The 19,208-nt window shown below is 35.3% G+C and overlaps 1 protein-coding gene across 2 annotated transcripts in view; it reads right to left on the bottom strand.

The window, feature by feature from the left end:
• The window catches only part of ZFR (zinc finger RNA binding protein), a 78,718-nt gene that overhangs the window by 24,403 nt on the left and 35,107 nt on the right, over positions 1 to 19,208 (bottom strand). For both annotated transcript variants that reach the window (XM_037063130.1, XM_037063132.1), the window contains exons 6-15: positions 18,928 to 19,175; positions 15,711 to 15,902; positions 14,700 to 14,991; positions 12,386 to 12,579; positions 10,336 to 10,455; positions 9,343 to 9,488; positions 5,333 to 5,495; positions 4,120 to 4,325; positions 3,248 to 3,398; positions 1,405 to 1,546 (exon numbers count right to left, since the gene is read on the bottom strand). In XM_037063130.1, the coding sequence (XP_036919025.1) occupies positions 1,405 to 1,546; positions 3,248 to 3,398; positions 4,120 to 4,325; positions 5,333 to 5,495; positions 9,343 to 9,488; positions 10,336 to 10,455; positions 12,386 to 12,579; positions 14,700 to 14,991; positions 15,711 to 15,902; positions 18,928 to 19,175 (1,854 nt within the window). The remainder of the gene's footprint in view (positions 1 to 1,404; positions 1,547 to 3,247; positions 3,399 to 4,119; positions 4,326 to 5,332; positions 5,496 to 9,342; positions 9,489 to 10,335; positions 10,456 to 12,385; positions 12,580 to 14,699; positions 14,992 to 15,710; positions 15,903 to 18,927; positions 19,176 to 19,208) is intronic.

Consider the following 19,208-nt stretch of genomic DNA (forward strand, 5'->3'; position numbering starts at 1 on the left):
AAAATGACTTGATACTGCACAGATTAAACAGCCTAAATATAATTGGGCAAAATATGCTCTAAAATAAAGTTAATTAGTTATACAAGTATAATTTCATCATAATATAGCAACTTTTATTTAGAGTATATCACATTTGAAGATTTTTTTTCCAAATCCTAAGAGTCACATGCTGATTATGAATTGACTCAGGAACTGTTTTTTCCAGCAATATCCACAGCCAAACCTTGAATGAAAATTCATGTTCATATAAAAGATCCTTTACACAAAACCCATTTATCTATAAGACGTAAAGCTCATGGAACATACAAGTCCTGTATGGTGTATATACAAAGTACGCAAAATTAGACAAGTCTCCCAATGACGTTTTTAACGAAATGTTCTTTTCCTGGGTTCTAGAAAGCCCAGTGCCATAAAAAAAAATTGCTTTGCTGTAAGAAAACAAGTTTAAAGTGACAGTAATTGAGAACCTATTGATGCTATTTCAGAAAAATTTTAATATTCAATATATGTTACTCTTTTCTCCTGTATACCACAAATATTAGAGTAGTCTGTAACTCCATAATTATCAAATTAAGATGTACAAAACAACATGAAAGGAAACAAAGTAAATTTTATCTGACCCATGACAACAGAACCGACATATGGCAGACACTGACCATGCTTTTCGGCTTAAGCTTTTGAAGCTTTGAAAATGTTACAGAACAGTCCTTAAAGCAACATTGCTGGCACCAGCAGGATTTCATATTCTACAATTGTAAAGTAAATCCTGAATTGTACTAACTCACTAACTACACCTATGCTATTTATTTTTCTGTATCTCTAGTACAATAGTGGGATCAAATGCCCAAATCTATGTGCATTAGAATATTCTGCATTTATGAAAGTGCTCCAAACCAAAGAACAACCTCAGAGAACTAGAAATACTTTTACCATAGGACAAGCCAAATTCATGATTACATATGTAACAATGCCTCTAAAACATACCTTAGGAGTATTTAACCAATTTTATTTCTGAAACTCTCGTCTTTGTGTAAGACAAGGCAAGAAAAAGAAGTTCAATTTTGTGGCCCCTTACTAGCAACACTTAATTTTTTTATGTGCCACGACTATGCTGGTAAAAATGATTTTGAACTTTTTTTTTCCAGAAATCTGAGGTTAGTGAGAAAAGAAAAAAAATCAAGAAAATCAATAATGCCATGAGTGGTTTACATAAAGATACATAACTAAAAAGAACATTTACTTTCTGAGAAATTATCTTAAGTAAAACTGGTTGCTATGTAAGTTAAATCCATCCAATTCAGATGTAATGCCAGCATGTTGCCTTCTAGGGCTCAATGCCATCTTAAAGAGTAGGCAAATGAAAAAAGTTAAGAGGAAAAGTAGAATGTTTAATAGCTTCCCAACCTCCTTCCCTCATGTTCTCTTCTCGAATAATTGGAGACGTTAGCGTGATAGTGACTTGCATTTTGGGTTCCACACATGAATTCAAAATTATCGCCGCTTCAGACACAGCGCATTTTATGTCATACTTCTCAGGACTTATAACCTACATAACGAAGAGTACAAGAAATTAGTTGGACCTTTTACATTATCAGACAAAGCAGTTTCATTGTTACTCTTTCATTTTTTCACTACCATAACCATTTTATAAGGACTAGATCATAATACTACTCCCTTTAAGAGGCCTTGCAATAACTGTGAATATCATTAAACTCTCTAATATCTGTTTCTGTAAAACAGGGACAGTAATTCTACCCTATAGAACTTTCGGAGGATTAAGTAAATCAACTATACAAAGCACTTAAAACAGTGCCTGCCTGATGTATAAGTGCTATATAAATGTTAATTATGATGATAATGATGAATTCTATTTCTCTTGCTTATTCACTTGTACAATAAGTACAGACTGATTTGGAAAGAATACTGTGCTTTTCCCTTAATTGTTTAACTGTTAATTATTTAGTTAGGATATAACATTTCTTGTTTTGTGGTTGTACTTAAGCACCACAATTAGGATCAAGATGCTTTTTGCAAATTTACATAATTCTTTCAAGGTCCTCGAACTTCTGCTTTTCTCTCCTCACTGCCCCTGCAGCCTCAACAGAGGGGTAAAAGTAGATAATCCCCATTCTGCTGGCTCTTAATACTTAGTAAGATTTACCCACAATCAGAAACTTCACAGTTTGAACAATGGTAATACCAAGCAAACAACAATAAGTGCCCTAGTTGTCAGAACTTAAGCTCGATAAGGTGCTTCATTATTCCTTTGTTACTAGTTGCTCTGCTGTGGTCAGGTACTATTTATTCTGACTCATTACTATACAATACCTATTTCCATAAAAATGTCAATCACCACCACATTTAAAATTGTCTAGTAAGCCCTCACTGGTATGGCTCAGGGAATTGAGCATCCTTCTGTGAACCAAGGATTGGTGGTTCGATTCCCAGTCAGGGCATACATCTGGGTTGCAGGCCAGGTCCCCAGTAGGGGAAATGCCGGAGGCAACCACACACTGATGCTTCTTTCCCTCTCTTTCTCTCTCCCTTCTGCTCCCTCGAAAAATAAATAAAATCTTTTTTAAAATGCCTCATTAATTGCAAGGTTGAAAATAAGTCCCATACATTAAATTACTGAAAGAATCTTTACTTAAATCTCAGTCTGACATTCTGCCAGGCTAATATATAGCAATACTTTAAAAAATTGCTTTTGCACAACCAAAAGGAGACATTGTATTAATTGTGCATGGCCACAATTTGCCAAATGGACACAGAAGAAGTGAGTCCTACCGTGATAACACAGAAAATTGGGGAAATCTGACTCAGAAAGACTACATTTTATTAAAGGCATTTTTCGATTAAACTGGCAAGAAGTTCATGATTTTAAAAAAATTTAAGCTTGCTAGACAGGGGCTTTGTTTCAAAAAAATCATTTTCTGTTCTGAACAACTGCCTTCTCTCTGATGATTCAAATCTCGAAAAAAGAACAGGACGAAAACATGTAATTTTACATTTTAAAATAAATTTGTAAGATGATTTTGTACCAAATAGCAGCACTATAAAACCTAAAAAGACAAAGTGGAAAATGGCCATACCAATTTGCACAACCAAGAATAAAAATAAAACTCAATATGGAAAGTCAAGCCAAAATTTTAAAGGCTGTTTCAACTTTAAGCTGAAGCACAGGTAGTCCTGCCAAAAACTTCAGAACTAGACAAGGGGTAAAAATGAACATTTCCATTACACTTACAGCAAGCTGTTTGGGTAGCTTTTCTGCAATACGACTTAATAATGTCTTTGAAGGTTTCTCTGAGCACAGCAAAACAAGGTTGACATTTCTATCTCCTCGGAGAAGTAGTCCTTTTGCCAATACTCCCACTCGCAAAACTCCTTTTAAAGCTCTGCAGTAAAATCAAATTATGATATTTGTCTTCTCAACCAGAAACATGATAGTCTCTAACACACAATAGTAAATTAATAACTCCTACAAAATTCTCAACTATAGTAAAAAAGATTTAGAATTTTTAGAAGACAGATAAATACATAGTTAGGTTCTCATAGGGATAACTGAAAAGCAAGGAACATTAACGCTTCTTTGTCACATTTACAAATTAGAACCAGTCATTTCTAATATATTTTGTGCTGCATTTACAAATTAGAATCAGAGGCATGTCTAAAATATTTCCAAATAAAGGGAGCATGAAAAGTTATAGACCACAATACAAAACTGAATATGAAAGATGTTGCTAAAGCTTGGGCTTATTCACACTTTATGTTCAATGTGTAAAAGAAAAAGGTGCTAAGACAAAGACTGAATATAGGACAGATAGACCAAATAAATAAAAACTGAACAGGAGGTGAATGCAATTAGAAAACTAAAAAGGTAGCTTTAAAAACAGGCTCAAAATAGTTTTATATAAACTTAAATAAACTGCATAAATTTACAAGGTTGAAGATTGTATTGAATTGTGTTTCACATTTTAGCAAAAGCAAATATCTAACCCAAGTATGGTAAGACACGTAGACTCAAACCAGAGTTTTCAGTCTTTGTTACTTTTATTTCAAGTAAGTCCATGTAAGGAAAAACAAAAATATACAAAGTAGGTAACTCTGAAAACACACCTGTCTTTACCTCCCTCCTTCTTATCATCTCCCTCCTTGCTCTTGCTCTTCTCATGTTCAGACAAACTGTCTGAAACAAGTTTTAAAGCACGTTCAGTAATAGAAACAATTTTCTGAACTGCCTGTAATTCTTCTTCAGTTGGGTAAATGGTTGCATGTTTTGTCATTACGTAACGGTCATCAGATGAGTCAGGACGACGTAAAGGCTACAGAAAGAAAAGTTATTTCACTTAAAAAAATGTTTCCTGAGAAAAAGCACACTATTACTTTTAAAATATACATATTGTTTTCTTACCTTCTCAACAACAAAGTCGATTATGCAAAATGTTCATTTTAAAACAACCTTTTCCTTTCTTCCATTTCAGTAAAGGCAAAAATGGAAACTATGGAAAGTTTATCTAAAGTATGTACCTATGTACCTACTTTGCTTTGAAACAAGTAAAATTAAAATATACACCATCTAAAGTCATGACAACACTTTTCACACAACTTCAAAAACCAAATGATTCTGAAACTATTTTCTGCTTTTAATAGTTTTTCAGATGCTTATTCTGTGTAAAGACAAATGAGAAAGAGAATAGGTTATAATGGAGGAATTTGCTGTTTTCTTCTACGTGTTATCTAGGAAACATCACAAACAAAAGATCCTCTTCTTTTCTGTAGCCTAAACTTTAATGAAATGTTCCTCACACTCAAGGGGTCTCCTTTTACCTACATCCCAGAGAACATAAACTCTAAAATACTGATCTTTCCTACAGTTTTCCTAATACATCAACTCTGGGGTTAACCTTGAACTGTTTACATACTACCACTTATCCTGCACTCAGTCATAAGTGGTAGTAAGTTTTAAATGATCAGGATTTAAAGAAAGAAAAAAGATTCTAAACCACTGGTAATAGAAAAATAAATCAGTTCCCACTGACATAATCTAAACAACAACAAAGGCAAGAAATTCTTTTACGTGGCAAAAGGAGCTCTCCTTCCATTTATCTTATAATGAAAGAAAAGACTCATGGAAATTCTATGAAGTCTTATACACAAAGAGAGCCAGTGAGAACCTATAATAAAAGAAGGAAAAATTCCAAGCCAGATGAAAAACTTACATCAAGATTACAATACTATTAAGTCAAAGAATTAGGCCCCCAAACTGTTACCTTCTAATGCTGAACAAGTTCTACACTTTCACCCCCACATAAACGAAGTGGACACTCACTGCAGGCCCCTGCGGCTGAGGAGGCATGCCCGGTCGGACTCCCAGAAGGCCTAATGGACCTGGAGGACCATGAGGATAGCCACCGTCAGGCATTCGGCGTCGATCATCCCAATGATGTTGTTCTTCCTCCATTCTTCTCCAGTACATATCCTCTTCATAACGTCTGAAACAGAGAGTGACATTACAAGCCTATAAAAACTAAAACCCGCCCTAGCTGGTGTAGCTCAGTGGATTGAGTGCGGGCCTGTGAACCAGAGGATTGTGGTTCGATTCCCAGGAAGGGTACATGCCTAGGTCGCAGGCCAGTTCCCAGCAGGGGACCCACGAGAGGCAGCCATACACTGATATTCTCTCCCTCTCTCCTTCCCTTCCCCTCTAATGATAAATAAATAAAATCTTTAAAAAAATTTTTTTAAAAATACAACCCAAGAACATACATCAATAATGGCATAAAACAATGAAAAACTCCAACTCTGCCTTGCCAACACCTTCCTTTTTTCCCTACTGTACCTGATTTCCCTTATTCGCTTTCATTTAGAAGTAAATGGAAGTAAAGGCAGGTGAAAAGAGAAGGTAAGAACACAAAGAGAAAAAGCGAAACAAAATTTTCGCTTAGCCTCTGCTAAGGGTCAACATTTCCAGAATCTAATTTCTTTTCATCATTTCACTCTCATTTCTATCCTCACTTTCAGCTTCAAACTAGGACACCAATAACTCCTAAAGGAAATCATGTCACTAAAGCAAATTTTTGTAACTGTAAGCTTTTACTACACAAATTTGTTTAATACAAAACCTAAGACATATGCTTCTCAAGTAGCACTGTAGAAACGACCAATTCTGTCAAATTGGGGATGAGTGGTGCTATTTTAGGCCATCTGACTTAGGATCAGACATTCATATTATTTAGGCCTTGGGAGGAAATGAATGAAAACAGCTTCAAGGCTCTGGTAAACCATGTTCATTCAACTTTAAAATAGTTTACTATTATTACTGAAGATGTTTAAATTAAATAAGGGCAAGGACCATTATCCATTGTTTTCTTTTCAGAGAAAAAAAAATTTTAACTATGTTTTTTAAAAGATTTTTTAAAGGTTTTTTTAAAAAGAGTTTATTTATTTATTTTTAGAGAAAGGGGGAGAGAAGGAGGGTAAAAAAACATCAATGTGTGGTGCCTCTCACATGCCCTCTACTGGGAACCTGGCCTATAACTCAGGCATGTGGCCTGGCTGGAAATCGAACCAGCAACCTTTGACTTCGCAGGTCTGCACCCAATCCACTGAGCTATACCAAGCCAAGACTTAAAAGATTTTATTTATTTTATTCTTAGAGAGAGGAGAAGGGAGGGAGAAAGAGAGAGAAGAGAAACATCCATGTGGTTACCTCTTACATGCCCCCTACTGGGGACCTGGACCACAACCCAGGCACTTGCCCCAACTGGGAATCAAATGCTTTGTAGAACAACACCCAACCAACTGAGCTATACCAGTCAGGGTTATTCAATGTTTACCAATTCACATTGGTATTGTATATCAATACCTAGTCAGGGCACATGCTTCTGGCACATGGTAAGTGCTTAATAAATATATACTAGTGAAGAGAAAAAGAACTGTATAATCTAGGTATATAAATTTTTTTAATGAATTACAAAGGCAGAAACTTCATATAGAATGTAAACAGTGGATTTATATACATTTTAAAAATCAATATATAAAAAGCAAAAACTATTTAAAATAACATGTTAATAATGGCTTAATATCTAGAGCATAGTAAGTGTCTATATGAATCAACAACAGGTAAGTAAAAAAATAAACAGGCAATTTACCACAGAAGAAAGATAAGTGGTCAAGCATGAAATAAAAATTCAACTTCCCAAATATAAACAATTGAAACTGAGAGATATATGGCTTCCACATTGCACTCTCTCATTGGCAGCGATTTTAATAAATGATAGCAGCAGTTCTCGAAGTGTGATCCAGAAACCCCTGATGGTCCCTGAGACACTCACAGGGGATCAATGACATCAAAATTACTTTCATAATAACGTTCATACACTATTTGCCTTTTCCATTCTCATTCTCTTATGAGTACACAATGGAGTTATCCAGAGGCAAAATGTGGAAGTATGACATATTGAACATAGAAGCACATAGAAGAATTATGTTGTTTTCTTTTAAGCAAGACATTAAAGAGACTTGCAAAACTGTAAAACAATGTCATTTATATGATTCTGGGGAAGAAATAGTTATTTCATAGTTAATCTTCACTATATTACATTTATTAAATGCATTTAATCTAATATTACAATATAATTGTTGAATGTTATATTTAACAGGAACAAATATAGTTAAAATTTCATTTTAAAATTAAATTCATAATATTTAAACTTCTCAGATTTAATTTCTCATATAGTAAATCTTGATGGCTATAATCCACGTAAGTATAAAAGGTCCTGAGATGAAAAGGTTTAAAGACTGCTAAGTTATACTATCTAGTACAGGCTGAAGTATGGGTATCTTTGAATCAAACATTTCCATTTCTGAGACTTATTATTAGAAATTAATCATGATTTATGCAATAATATAGCCTTAAGGACGATCAATGTAATTATAATAGGGAAATACAGAAACAATCTAAATATCTAATAATATGGAACTGGTTATAAAGAACATTTTACCTCTATATAAGAAAATACTATGCTGCCATGAAGGAAGGGTTACAGAATATGCATACATTACGCTTCTGTTCATATTTTTGAGACTATAGTTCAAAACTGGCACACAAATACTCATAGGAGCAGCACTCATGATAGCCCAAAAGTGAAAACAACACAAATGTCCACTAATTGAAGAACAAAATGTGGTAGAGCCATAAAAAGGAATGAAGCACTGACATAAACAATAACATGTATGAACCTTGAAAACATTAATGCTAAGTGAAAACAGCTAAACAAAAAAAGACCACATACTGTATGATTCCATCTATGTGAAATCTCCAGAACAGGCAAATGTACAGAGAAAGTAGTATATTAGCAGTTGCCTGGGGGTACAGGGAGGGGTTGGGGGAAAAATTGGCAGTGGTTGCAAATGGGGTGCAAACTGGTGTTTTGGGGAGGTGATGAAGATGTTCTAAAACTGATTATGGCCCTGGCTGGTGTGGCTCCAGTGGATTGAGCACGGGCCTCAGGACCAAAGGGTTGCCGGTTTGATTCCCAGTCAGGACACATGCCTGAGTTCTGGCCAGGTTCCCAGTAGGGGGCACTTGAGAGGCAGCCACACACTGATGTTTCTCCTCTTACTGCATCCCTTCCTCTCTCTAAATATAAATGACTAAATCTTAACAAAAAATAAAATAAAATTGATTGTGGTGATGGCTGTAGAACTGGGAATATATGTGAATTATACCATTAAAGATATGGCCGTTAAATAAAACTAGACATTTCTCATTGTTTTATATATATATATATATATATATAGGCTATCATGAGTACTGCTCCTATGAGTATTTGTGTGCCAGTATGTATGTATGTATGTATATACATACACACACACACAAAAAAAAAATACATACATACACATACATCCTCTAAAGCTTTTCAATAAGCTTTCTTTTCAAAAAACACACTAAGATGTCTAGACCCCACCAAATCTTAAATGTAGTATTTTTAGCATGTAACCAAGCGCTCTATTTTACTTGTTTTAAACTCAGGCATTTATTTATAATATTAAAGTATTTCTTCATATATTTAATACATATAAAATACCACTCAACCACATAATTCCTAATACCAAGGCCTTGGTTAAATATTAGAATAGCCATTAACTTAATTTAATACATTTCTTTTCTAGACTTAGGATCTTCCTGAAAAGCGAAATTCAAATGTACAATAAATAAATCTGGATTGCTTTGAATGCAAGTCACATACTTAGAATAGCCAAGTTTTTTTTTTTTTTTAAAGAAAGGCTGAACTACTTATCATGCTTCAAAAAGTTATTAGTTATTAAAGATATTACCTCATTTCCATTCTCCAGCGTTCTTCTTCTTCTCGTCTTCGCCAATACTCCTCTTTCTGCATTTGCTTCCTCATTTTCTCTTCTTGAATTTTTCTTGCTCGAATACTGGGTTTTACTTCTACTTGCAAATCTGGATTGACTTTTTTCTGTTAATATAGACAAGACATTTCAAAAACTAGCACACCTCCCCCAACAATCAACACATTTCTAAATTCATACAATCCCACGTATTCTTTATCACAGAGGCTTTTAGTCACAAATTTCCTATTATATAAGAGTAAAATCAGTATATAATTTGAATCAGAAGATTTAGAATACATTAATAAAATTCTCACCCACAAACTTTGTAACTGCCCATAAAAGTGGTGATCAATAGAAGAGATCCTTAGAGAACTAACAGTCATTTAATTTTCCTTTATTTTTTTGTAAATAGATGATTCTTAATATCAGAGTGTGGGGTTAAAAAGTTTCTTTACACAGAAAAGTGTTGCCCTTTAACAGACTTTTAATTTTCACCACCTCTGTATTCATGAAAAAACATGGATCTAATGCATTAGGTTAGTCTAGCCTAAGTAAAAATTTTACATACAATATTTAAATTTAATTATCACTTGAAGTATTTTCAATGAAGAATTCCTCATCTCAAAATTCATTTTAGTGGGAATTCTACCAAAATAAAGTAGGTGAACGGAGACCTGACCCTTCTTTCAAAACACTTTACTATGTGGAAGTACCCTTACATGATCACTTGATCCAACCAATGTTACAATTTAGCCAGTCACGGAAAATGATGGAATATGGTTATAATCGTACCTAGGTATAACAAACTTATCAGTAACGGCCAAACATCTGAATCTGAGACATAATATGCTAATCTTAGAGTGGGAGTTCACTGACTCAGAGAGTTATGTACTTAGATGTTTTGTTTTACATCCAGAATAATCCAAGACATTGAAAAAAAAAAAGAGGAAAAATGTTGAAATTTTTACTCACTTTATACTGAAGTCTGTGTCTTCGCCCTTTTAAGTGCATTTCCTTAGCATTGGGATCATTAAAGCTGCACTCGCATAATTTACAATGGAATCGAATTACTTTTCCTTCATCATTTCGTACCTTGATGTGGGGAATAAAAAACCAAGAATCATAACAAGAATGCTACAGCTGAGGATTTCATTTATATGGCCTCCCAGATTATCTGATAAAAAAATGTTGTGAAAAATTAGTTTAAAGTGAGGGGGGGAAAACAGGTAATATCTATAATTTTTGAAGGATAATCTATAAAAACAAACTAAATGTTAGAATCTTTTGAGTGAAGCACTAGCATAGAAGATGTGTCAGCTTTTATAATTAACTTTAATACTTTTTTCTACATGTAATGCAATGAAATACCTTAAATTCTCTAACAGTTACTGAATATCAGGTACTATTGTTGGAGATGAAGATAAACATGATTAAAGACATTGTTTTGGTATACAAATGTCTACAAAGCTCAATATTTTATACATGTAACTTCATGAAAAAAATCAGTGTCAATTTTTTCCTAATTGCAGAACTAGTTAAGAAGACAAGTAGTCTAGACTGTTATCAAGTTTATGATGGATGCTACATTCAAATTGTTAGTACAAGCTTTAAAGAGACTGGCTTTGAATGAAATTATCTGAAGTTTAGAACCACATAATTAACTATAATCACTGGAAATTACAGTGTTCTGGCAGTATACATTTTTTTTTGATAACCAAAGCTTACTCTTTTAAGTTAAAACTGTAGCCCTGGCTGGTGTAGCTCAGTGGATTGAGCGAGGGCCTGCGAACCAGAGGATCGCGGTTCGATTCCCAGTCAGGGCACATGCCTGGGTTGCAGGATAGTTCCCTGCAGGCCAACTCCCAGCAGGGGACGCACGAAAGGCAACCATACATTGATGTTTCTCTCCCTCTCCTTCCCCTCTAAAGATAAATAAATAAATAAACCCTTAAAAAAGAAATCTGAATAAATATATTTAAAAAAAACTGTAAGTGTACTACTTATAAATTACATAACCCATTTTTCCATCTTGTAAACAAAGAACCCAACACAACTTGACAGGGAATCTACTATATGCTAGGTACTTTATTTCATTTAATCTTCACAGCTTAATTGGGGAATAGCCAAGTTTTATAAATGTGGACACTGAAGTTCAGAAAACATATTCTACAGTAACGGATACATAACGCTACATCATTCTATGTTAATCTTTCTACCAACAGCAAATACTTATATCAAGACTGATATTCCTTCACTCCTCCATTTACTAAGTTTATTTTCCAATAAAACAGGAAGTTTTCTAATCAGCTTGAAAAACCAAATAAACAGGACCTTTTTAATTAACAACCCTAATTTTACACATGAAACTAAGTGATTGTTCAGAAAAAAAATACTGACTCTGTCAAAATTTTTGTTGCTCACAATTTTTTAAATTTTCATGTCCAGGACAGCTGAAGGATACAAGAATCGTGTTAGCAGGGAAACACCACTGTGATATCGCTTAGGCAAGCTTAGAGAGTACACTTTTTTTTAAATACTTGCCCTAGGATGTATTTATTGATTTTAGATCAAATTTTAGTGGTGGGTCCAATGCCCCAACCAGGGATTAGACTCACCACTTAGATAGGTATCTGCTCTGACTGGGAATTAAACCCTCAACCTTTTGGTCCATGGGACCTTGCTCCAACCAACTGACCTACCCAACCAGGTCAAGAGCACGCTTTTTAAAAACCCTTAAAAAGAGCCCTGGCTGGTGTAGCTCAGTGGATTGAGCACGGGCCTGCGAACCACATGATCGCGGTTCGATTCCCAGTCAGGGCACATGCCTGGGTTGCAGGCCAGTTCCCAGCAGAGGACTCATGAGAGGCAACCACACATATTCTCTCCTTCGCTCCTTCCCTTCCCCTCTAATGATAAATAAATAAATATAATTTAATTTTACATTTAAAGCATGCCTGCAACAAAGTGACACACTTTTCCCCCTTTATCTAATCTCACACCAATGGTATTCTCAAATCAATACCTCCTCCACATAATCATGGCCCACTGGCTGCACATCACTCTGCAAAGCAGCAAGAGATGCAGATGTGACTGGTTCTGACACTGTGTCTGGCTTTACTTCTGGAATCTGTACGGAAGTGACAGGAGTGCTTTTAACACATTCAGGTCCTTTTAAGTCTTCTGTTTTATTTCCTGTTGATTGAAGTTTATTACCACCTAGAAAAAACATAAAAGAATAACTTTCACTTTTTGTATAAATATATATATAACCTAATACACAACAAAAACTTCAGATAAAATGATCTCTTCTACCAACACTCAAATACCTGCTTGACATACAACTGACCAAACATTTGAAGAACCACATATACCATTTGGCTTTTTTACCCTACTGATGAAACACATGCCTAGATTTTTCCCTTTTCCTCCACCCAACACCCAACCATCCTCCCCGTCCCCACCACAGTTCTCATAACATCAAGTACCTAAAAAGTGAACAGCAAATGCTGGTTAGTGTGGCTCAGTGGATTGAGAGCCAGTCTGGAAATCAAAGGGTCGCCGGTTTGATTCCTAGTCATGGTGTATGCCTGGGTTGTGGGCCAGGTCCCCAGTGGGGAGATGCATGAGGCAACTGGACGTTGATGTTTTTCTCCCTTTCTCCTTCCCTTCCCTTCTCTAAAAAAATTAAATAAATCTTTTTTTTAAAAAGTGAACAGCAAGAACCCTTTGAAAAGGAAGGGTCTATGCCTTATTCGTGTTTGTATCCCTAGTTCTTTGCCAAGGGAACTGGGCACTGTCCTACGTTCTGGTAATATATTAAGACAATGACAGTGCAGGCACCTTGAGGTGCCAACAATTAAGGGAAGATACAAGTATTATAATACAATATGTGATAACAGCTGTAATAAGTATGAATATATAGTACTGTGGGAATGTAAAGCAAAGAAGTCACTATCCTTTAACCCCATCAGTTGGAAAAGACTTCACCAAGGGTATGACACTTGAGCTGGGCTTTTCAAGAATAGTGAGTATGAACTGGCCAGGAAGAAAGAAGAGAATGTCTGAACAAAAAAATACCATGTACAAAACAGCACAACAATATGGAGTTAAAAAGACTACAGTAAATTTAATGAAGACTCAGTAATTCACTATGAATTACTATGTTGGTAGATAAGATGACAACCTATGAGGCAGGAGTCAGACCTGAAGGGCCTTAGATGACATAATTAGAGAATACAGTTTTTCCCTATATGCAAGGGGAATGACACTTAAAACTTTTAATCAGGAGTTTAACATAATTTGGCATGTATTTTCATAAAATGACTTTGACCACGTTAGACTCTGGATGCAGTAGGAAACACAGCTCTGAGGAACAGACTCGGAAGGCCTAAAAACAAGGCAGTGGCAGTGAAGACATTTTCTTGGTGGGTAGAAATACTGTAGTGATAGAAACAAAAGACCTAGGTAAAAACCATGAAACAATAAATAAGAAATAATGTCAGCGAAGTTTACCAAGGGAAAATCAGCAATTTTATGAGATTATTTCATGGTACTTTTGTGATGAAACAATGGGTCAAAAGAGACACTGGTAGGCATCTATAAAGCTGTACACACAATGACCAAGGAACAGCTAAAACAAAGCTTTAGCCTCAGATAGTGATTTTGAGTTTGCCCAAAAGATTTTAAAGTCACCTCACACAGTGGAATGGATGAGACCACTCATGAATGCTGGGTGAGTAGACTAAGATGAGAACAGAATCAGAATCTTAGGAACACTACCATTTAATGAACATGAAGGCAAGAAAACCAATAAGGATACCTGGGAAAGAGGTGAGCAGACAGGTAATAGAGAGATAAAGATGTACTGTAAGGTTTAAGGTTTAGCAGTCAACCGTGTCAAATGTTAGAAAGGTCAATTGAATGAAACTAAAAATTGGCCACTGAATTTTGCAATTGGCTCTCTGGTGACTCCTGCAAGCAGTTTCAGAAAAGGGTAGAATGGAAACACTGTAACACACAGAGGACTGGATAAGAAGTATAGAAGTAGAGAAATTAAGTTAGTAGCTTGAGAGGCTAACAGGAATGGGAAAGCATCTTTTTAAAATTTAAGACTATAGAAGACAAAGATATACTAGCATGGCTGAAGGGAAGTGGGAAGAAACCTTCAGAGGACTAAAAAGTTAAGAAAAAAATAGAGATATGTGATTCAACAAGGTCCCAGAGAAGAAGGGAGGAGATAGGAATGAGCACATAAGCAGAAGGTAAGTCCTGGACTGGAAAGAAATGTTACTTTGACAGAGTTAGGAAGAACATAATAAAGAATCTTTAGTACTTGCCAACAAAGTTTATTTTGGGTGTTGATGTCTTCTTGGCAGCCATATTTGTAGGCACTGCTGATACTTTAGCGTTGGATGTGCTATTAAGAGACGAGTTTCCTGTAGCTGTAAGACCTTTCATTGAGGAAGTTGCAATTGATGAAGTATTCACAGTACAATTGTTTGCTGCAATGCTTGAAGGAGAGGCAGTCGGCTTTGAAACAGACACAGCTGTTGAAGAAGTAGCTTGGCTAACAACATTTGGTTCTGTTGAAGGAATGGGTTTACCAAGTTTTGTGTGTAATTTAACCACCTACAAAATAAAAGCACATTTGTTAGGAAACTCAGAGTCTAGATATTTAAGTTCGTCTAAAAGACATTATAAAATTAAAATATAAACTGTATTTTTATTATACATCTTCATACACAAACTTAACACTTTTGAAAATATTTCTGTGAAGCAGATATAGATACACATTCCATCTACTACTAGTGAGGAAATTAAGGCAGAGAAAGATGAAATGACTTGGCTACATGTATACCAACCAAGATTTAAGCATGACAAAAGGAAAATAAACATAAAATTTTCCAATTTGTAGAAGAAATGATCTAGTTCAATTTAAGGAAAGGTCTCTAGTCCTCCCCTCTTTAAGCAATGACTATTTGATGTCACCTTTATATTTATTAGCATATTAAAAAGGTTTTATAAGCCCTGGCTGGTGTGGCTCAGTGGAATGAGTGCCAGCCTGCAAACCAAATATGCAGTCAGGGCACATGCCTGGGTTGTGGGCCAGGCCCCCAGGTCAGGGCATGCGAAAGGCAAATGATCAAGGTTTCTCTTCCTCTCTTTCTCCCTCCCTCCCCCTCTCTTTAAAAATAATCAAATCTTTAAAAAAAAAAAAAGGAAAATAAAAAAAGTTTTGGAGTCACTTTTACTTCATTCCCAGCTCCCCACGGAAAAAAAAAAAAACCTAAGTAACACAAACGGATGTGTGTGGGGCGGAGGAGGGTGGGGAAGAAAACAACACCTACTTTCTGATGCTTAGCACCACGAATGTGGGCAGCATATGCATCTGCTCCTGTACAAGACACATCGCAGAGCTCACAACGTAGCTGATTCTGAGTCCCACGAGTAGAGTTGTTGCTGCTGCTGGTATTTTGTGAGGCTTTCAATGCAGCTTCCTTTTTTTTATGTTTCTGTCCTTCTAAGTGTTCTTTGTAAGTCTGTTACAAACAAAAGGATAAATTTTGTTTCATTAATTTTCTAGATAGCAAATCATTTAAATTATTCAATTCTCCAATCTCTCATACTCATTTAAAAATGAGGCTTAAAAATTTTAGAAGCAATTTTACAAAATCTTATGGTACTCGCTACACACTTTAATACATCTGTGATTGTCTGTACCTTGTTTACCAAGAACACATTTAACACTCTGAATTCAAAGGACTTTCATGTATATCCATAATATCAATATAAGGTAACTGCTTTCAGTTTCAAAATTTGTATCTTTTATTGTTTATGTATAATGCTGAGCAGAAAATACCAGAGTGTGATCATTCCACAAAGAAATTAATTATAGGATTAAGATGGAAGGGAATGTATCTACATCATGAGAAGAAAAAAAGCTAATGTATGGTAACAAGACCCTTAATAAACAAATGTTTATTTACAAAATTGACTTTTATAATTCAGAATGCACTTTCACATAAAATTCTTGCCACCATAAACAAAAGCCTATTTAAAACACAACTGCATGGTGATTGCTGGGGGAGAGGGGTTTAAGGGGACTAAATGGTAATGCAAAAATATAATACAGATTATATATTTTTAAAAATTACAACAAAAATTGTATAACTGCAAGAAAAATATTATTGTAGTACTAGCCAACAAAACAGTGAAATTATTATTACAAATTATCTTCAATTAAGAAGGTAGGTTTATTAAAATGAGAGGAAGTAAATATGGACTGCTGGTTGGTTTGTTTATTCTTGAGTGGGGCCAAATAGTTACTCTTTCATATTTTATTTTTAAAGTTGTTAAGACTGCCATAATTAGCATAAATTATGTATTCTTCATAGAATTTAAAAGCTGGATTTTCTAATTTTTAAATAAGAGAATCCTTTCTATAAATAATATTATGCATCAGTAAGGAAAATTACTGTTTTTGAACAAAAAAGGGAGACCTAAGACCCAGCCATTTCACATCTCTCATCTGCAGCAGCCTGAAGTAACTCCAAGAAGCAGGTAAAGCCTCAATTATTTAGGACAAGTCCCTATCAAAGAAGTGAAGAACCAAAAGCCCAAAGAAGTTAGAGTCTCTGACTTGCTCAATACAGTTAGTGGCAGAGCCAGGACTGAAACCATGGCCCCTTAAATCTGAATGAACTTCTTTCCTCCTATGTTCATACCTAGACTTGAACTCACAATATCAATGATATTTTTCTCTAAGGCTCGTTAATCCATTAAGGCACTACATCTGACTTGCAGAAGTACCCTTGGCTTGTCCTTGTACAACTGTTCAGATACTGCAGGTGAATGGTCAGCCTTATATATACTCATTCTAAATGCCGCTTTTAACCTGTCACCTAAAGCCATGTTCTGTCCTTCTATAAAGGTGCCACATATTAGATAAATCTCTCAGGTTTACATTTGCCACTCACAGCATTATCCTTTCTAAAGAGCCATTATAGAGTTGGACACACTCCTCATACTAAAACCAATATCCTTGCTCCCTTTCATGTTTAATCCCAGTCATTATAAATATTCCTCATCTTTCCCCCCTCCTTCAATTATGCAATCACAATGAAACCATTTCCTATCACACTCAAAATAGGGAGAAAAAATGTTTTATTAAACTAGCCACATATTAAAATATTCCAATTTATTGACAGTAATTCAGTGGATGCTAGAAACTGAAAATATGCCCAAAATTCAGTATTAAAAAGTAAAGAGAACCAATCTAGTAAACTAAAAAGAACATACACAGATGGGGCAGCAATGGGAGACATATATAACTGGAAGAAACTACGAGAGAGTCAACATCTGCTCTCAATCAAATAATATGCCTGTTACTTGCCAAACTGCTTATCAAATTTTTAAAAAACTCGACACTCTTAAGGCAAGTACAATATTAACAAACAAAGTTGGAAAGAGAGTTGAACTCATTAGATTTTATAAACAGACTCATGCCCAAATCACGTATTTTAAGGTGTAGCAACCCCGGGGGGAAGGGGGGAGAGACCAAAGGGGAGGTGGGGGGTGGGAATAATGGTTCTGCCAGCTTCTTTAGTTGATCTTTTTGAAAAAGACACTTCCCTCCACCTTTTTTTGTTCCCTGAATTCCTATTCCCTCATGAAGAAAATCATACAGGAATAAGTAATATTATATGAAGCATATATAAAAGTCAGTCTTATCAGAAATACTATCCTGAAAATTCTAGATTCTTAAAATAGCTTAAGAATTTTTAAAATTCTAGAAACATTTTTTTCTATTCATATCCTCCATAAAACAATACATTTGACAAAGTCCTTTCATCTTTAATGCAAGTACGTAAACAATGATCTCTGTGGTCGTCCTTTTTCAGCTGTAAAATTCTATACACACATTTAAAATGGACCTTGAAGAGCTAGGGAAACCAATTAACCAACTGTCTTAAGTTGAAAACTGTATAAAGGCTTTAAAAAAGCAAGTTATAAATGCTCAAAAAGAAATCTTTCCCCTAAGAATTCAATCTTTCCCCTAAATCTCAATTAATCTGAATATAAAACTTTTCAAGCCCTGGCTGGTGTAGCTCAGTGGATTGAGTGCGAGCCTGCGAACCAGAGAATTGCGGTTCGATTCCCAGTCAGGGCACATGCCTGGGTTGCAGGCCAGTTCCCTGCAGGCCAACTCCCAGCAGGGGACGCACGAAAGGCAACCATACATTGATGTAAAGAAATAAAGAAAAAAAAAACAACTTTTCAGCTGAAAAGTTTTACTCAAATAAAAGTATCCTTTTTGGGAAAAAAGGGCCGATTTGCCCATTTTTCATTTATATTCATAATCATTTTTACAGTTTTTTAATAGAATGTCTCAATACAAATACCTTTTTAAAAGTGGCCATTTAGTGAATTACATACGTGTTAGCTAAAAGCCAACAGAAAATAAAACACAAACCTTCTTTGTAGGCACAAAAGTAAAATACCAACCATATTTAACTATTAAAAATAATCATTGAAGACTAGTGATAAAACATACAACATAAGTACCTGTGGTCCAGCACAGCTGATCTTACAAACATCACAATAGTGAATCTGGGGTGGTTTGGGAGGCTGTTTTGGTTTCAGTTGCTTATTTTGGAATGGTGCTTTTTTAGTAAAAGTGGTCCCTGTCCAGGCAGCTGTTGCAGCAGCAGCAGCAGCTGCTGCTGCTGCTTGCTTCTGTTGCTGCTGCTGCTGTTGGTAGTAGGAGGATGCAGCTGAATACACTGCTGCTTCATAACCTGAATAAGACGTACCTTAAAACAAAAATCAAAGATTATGTTACATAA

Source organism: Sturnira hondurensis, unplaced genomic scaffold, assembly GCF_014824575.4.
Source record: "Sturnira hondurensis isolate 20B ecotype Veracruz unplaced genomic scaffold, ASM1482457v3 Scaffold0014384, whole genome shotgun sequence".
NCBI lineage: Eukaryota > Metazoa > Chordata > Mammalia > Chiroptera > Phyllostomidae > Sturnira > Sturnira hondurensis.